Below are 4,588 nucleotides of genomic sequence, written 5' to 3'. Positions count from 1 at the left end.
ATTTGTGGGTAGGGATGTGATTGGTGGGGAGGGAGGTTGCCAGGATGGCCTCACAGTCACCTCCAAGTTGTCTAGCCTGGGTTCGATTCCTGACCCAGTTATAAACTGTCATCCCGGTGTTTGACCGGCAGGGGGATTCACCCCTCTGATGGACGTTAAACTGGCGTCCCGTCTGAAGAAATGAGTTGATGGACGTTGAGGATCAAATTGTGCTCTTCACGACGGGTTGGCGAGCTATCGCTGGCACCATGAACAAATTCCTGCCGAACAACTGCTAGGAAGACAATGGTACACCACCCAGTATAAGCTTTGCTCAGAAAGCTGCTGAAACGACACAGATACTCTGTGACGAGGAATGTACATCAGAGAGAGGAGAGGGTGAGAGGGTGTAAGGGGGAGAGGATGTAAGGGGCGAGGATTTGAGGGTGAGAGTGAGGATGAGTTGCTTGGCGACGACACAACGTAGAGGATCTCCACACACTTGATGTGCACCTCTTGCTTTGCCCTTCCATGACGTTTCCTGGGCTGGCATATTGAGGTTTTTCTGGACATGCCATGTTACGGATCCGTCACTTCCGTTGTTGTGGTTTTCATCCACTGTAAACATTTTTGATTCCATGTACTATTATTGTTGTCGTTTGGGGGAAATAGAGATTACTATTTTCAAAAGGTAAAAAAGTTAATGTTTTAAATGAAACTGGAACCGGACGACGACGAAGAGGAAGAAGAGGAAGAGGAGAAAAAGAAGGCGGAGCGAGTGAGTCGGACAAGAAGCCGAGCTGCTTCGAGGTCTGGAGTGAACATTAGTGAACGAGAGTCACGAGTGAACTTTGGGTTTCCCAGGAAAGGGATTCCTGCGACAGAGTTGTTATCGCTGTGACAGATCAACCTGCGTGTCAGGTTTTGCGGTTGATTCCGAGGAGAATCATCGTAGTGCCGTTACGCCTCGAGAACGGGCCGTCGGCCATTTTGACTCACGCGCTTTGCGCATCGCTCAAGGTTTTTCACTTCGCTCCAACCATTCTCACCGCATCCAGACGTTAATTTGGTGTGTGTGTGTAACGTGACTTTTCAGTGGGAAATCTGCGGTTCGCCGATTGAGAGCCGTCAAACGTCCATACCTGAAGGTGTGATTTCCCCGCCGCTTCTCGAGGACACCTTCGCCCATCTTTGGCAGTGTAACTGCCAACCCAACGGGATTCTGGTCTCGATACAACATCGTACAGACGATCACTGGAGTGGATCGACTTTGGCTTGAAGCCGGAATCAACTTTGGCTTGAAGCCGGGAAAGAGACATTGGGAATGTTCTTCTTTTCGCTCACTTGGAGCACAGTGAGTTATATTGTACGAACCTGATGGCACCATCATAGGAAATATATATTGGTTGTACAATTGATTACTATTGTTGTTGTAGTTATTCTTGTGTGATCTTAATACAATACTTGTTTGTTGGTAACAATTGGTGTGGTTTCACGATTGATCCTTGACATACAGAATAACACATCTTTCTGCCGTGACTCCTCTCGGGGCTCGGAGGTACACCGTGACCGGGGTTTGGGGAGGAGCACGTAACAGCCGCCAATGGATCGCTCTGTACACATCCTGATGCCTTGGTGTGTACAGTTGTTATTAGTTCTCTGCTGGTTTCACCTGAGGGGACTAAACCATCAGTTTGCTCTCCATCATCCGTCCCACCCGTGGTTTTCCAGACTTTTCGCCATTACCCTTTGATATATTCAACATAAACTTGGTACATGGATTTGTTATAAGATACAGAACAAGTTCGACTTTCAGGGCGTTTCGTCAATGTTCACAGAGTTGTGCTCTTTTTGAATTGACTCCCCCCCCCCCCCACTCGACTCGTCGCCCCCTCAACTCATCTCCCCCCACTCGACCCCTCCCCCCATCCCCTCTCCATTCGACCACCCCCCACTTGCCCCCCCACCCGTCCCCTATCCATTCGACCCTCCCATAAAACCACCCCCCACCCACCCACCCGTCCCCTCTCCACTCGAACCCCCCCACCCGTCCCCCCTCCACTCGACCCCCGCCCCTCTCCACTCGACCCCCCCGTCCCCTCTCCACTCGACCCCCCCCGTCCCCTCTCCACTCGACCCCCCCCCCCGTCCCCTCTCCACTCGAACCCCCCCGTCCCCTCTCCACTCGAACCCCCCCGTCCCTGCTCCACTCACCCCCCTTATCCCGTCTCCACTCGACCCCCCCCGTCCGCTCTCCACTCGACCCCCCCACCGTCCCCTCTCCACTCGACCCCACCCGGTCCCCTCGACCCCCCCGTCCCCTCTCCACACGGCCCCCCCCATCCCCTCTCCACACGGCCCCCCCCGTCCCCTCTCCACACAGCCCCCCCGTCCCCTCTCCACTCAAACCCCCCCGTCCCTGCTCCACTCACCCCCCTTATCCCGTCTCCACTCGACCCCCCCCGTCCCCTCTCCACTCGACCCCCCCCGTCCCCTCTCCACTCGACCCCCCCCGTCCCCTCTCCACTCGACCCCCCCCGTCCCCTCTCCACTCGACCCCCCCCGTCCCCTCTCCACTCGACCCCCCCCGTCCCCTCTCCACTCGACCCCCCCCGTCCCCTCTCCACTCGACCCCCCCCCCACCGTCCCCTCTCCACTCGACCCCCCCACCGTCCCCTCGACCCCCCAACCGTCCCCTCGACCCCCCACCATCCCTTCTCAACTCGACCCCCCACCCCTGTCCCCTCTCCACTCGACCCCCCCGTCCCCTCTCCACTCGACCCCCCCATCCCCTCTCGACCCCCCCCGACCCCTCTCCAGTCGACCCCCCGACCCCTCTCCAGTCAACCCCCCCCAGTCCCCTCCTCACTCGACCCCCCCAGTCCCCTCCCCACTCGACCCCCCCCCCAGTCCCCTCCCCACTCGACCCCCCCCAGTCCCCTCCCCACCCAGTCCCCTCCCCACTCGACCCCCCCCCAGTCCCCTCCCCACCCAGTCCCCTCCCCACTCGACCCCCCCCAGCCCCCTCCCCACTCGACCCCCCACGTCCCCTCTCCACTCGACCCCCCCTCCCGTCCCCCCTCCACTCGACCCCCCCCCCCGTCCCTTCTCCACTCACCCCCCTTATCCCGTCTCCACTCGACCCCCCCCCCGTCCCCTCTCCACTCGACCCCCCCCGTCCCCTCTCCACTCGACCCCCCGCCTTCCCCTCTCCACTCGACCCCACCCCGTCCCCTCGACCCCCCCCGTCCCCTCTCCACTCGACCCCCCCCGTCCCCTCTCCACTCGACCCCCCCAGTGCCCTCCCCACTCGACCCCCCCCCCCCCAGTCCCCTCCCCACTCGACCCCGCCAGTCCCCTCCCCACTCGACCCCCCCCAGTCCCCTCCCCACTCGACCCCCCCCAGTCCCCTCCCCACTCGACCCCCCCCAGTCCCCTCCCCACTCGACCCCCCCAGTCCCCTCCCCACTCGACCCCCCCCAGTCCCCTCCCCACTCGACCCCCCCCAGTCCCCTCCCCACTCGACCCCCCCCCCCAGTCCCCTCCCCACTCGACCCCCCCCCCAGTCCCCTCCCCACTCGACCCCCCCCCCCCAGTCCCCTCCCCACTCGACCCCCCCCCAGTCCCCTCCCCACTCGACCCCCCCCCCAGTCCCCTCCCCACTCGACCCCCCCCCCCCCAGTCCCCTCCCCACTCGACCCCCCCCCAGTCCCCTCCCCACTCGACCCCCCCCCCCGTCCCCTCTCCACTCGACTCCCCCCACTCTGTGTCCCCGAACTCGACCATTTATTACCACACCTCGTTATTATATTAATGGGGACAAGCAGCGGATGTGGGATTTTCTGGTTGGTGTCAATTTATATTCTCGTCTTATTAAAAGCAACACCAGGGTCGTACAAATCACAAATATCCACGACGACGGAAGGAACTAACAGTAACAGTAACAGCGACACAGACAAACGGTTCAAAATACACGACTGCGGTTTGTAAAGGTTGTTAAACACGTTATAATATAATATCGATAAATACAAACGGATTTGTAAACCTTCGTTTACCTTTTGTAACATCTTCTTTATCGCACCTTCGTTGGTACCCATGGCTCCTCACTACAATACGCCAGGCTTCAAGAAAACTCCTGTATTGGCGGAAGTGTTCTTCCTGGGTACATCACATTTTCGCATCAAAAACACTCTTAGTTCAGGTACAGTACATGATTAATTTTATTACAGAGAGTACGGTCATCGCACAGCGACAAGAAGCCTGAAACAACGGACGTTTCGATGCTTTGCCACGAACTACTTCGCCATGGCCGACATAAGTTGTACAATAAATACTTTTTATGCTGTAGATTTAGTCTATTCAAAATAACTTTCAAATTATTTATTCGCAATTTATCACGAACATTTATTACTATTAGTCTTTCAGGATACATTTTATCTTACATTAATATAAAGGGTACCAGAGTGCATGCTCATCCGGAATATTTCCTTAGACTGTGGTGTGGAGGTATGCTCGCACGATAAAGCCGGACAAAATGGACGACACCAGGAACGAAGTTTCACCGAGCTATTTATTCTAGCTCAACTCGAAAGAACTCAAAAGCACTGAA

The 4,588-nt window shown here is 57.5% G+C and overlaps 1 protein-coding gene across 1 annotated transcript in view; it reads right to left on the bottom strand.

The window, feature by feature from the left end:
• The window catches only part of TSG101 (tumor susceptibility 101), a 45,527-nt gene extending 41,351 nt beyond the window's left edge, over positions 1-4,176 (bottom strand). Inside the window, exon 1 of the mRNA XM_078782903.1 lies at positions 4,035-4,176. Within this exon, the coding sequence (XP_078639029.1) occupies positions 4,035-4,076 (42 nt within the window). The 5' untranslated portion in view covers positions 4,077-4,176. The remainder of the gene's footprint in view (positions 1-4,034) is intronic.
• Between the last annotated feature and the right edge of the window lie 412 nt (positions 4,177-4,588).

The sequence above is a fragment of the Myxine glutinosa genome, chromosome 8, assembly GCF_964187855.1.
Source record: "Myxine glutinosa chromosome 8, kmMyxGlut1.1, whole genome shotgun sequence".
NCBI lineage: Eukaryota > Metazoa > Chordata > Myxini > Myxiniformes > Myxinidae > Myxine > Myxine glutinosa.
Note: the sequence above shows the minus strand (reverse complement) of the source record. Positions and strands in the feature narration are given on the sequence as shown.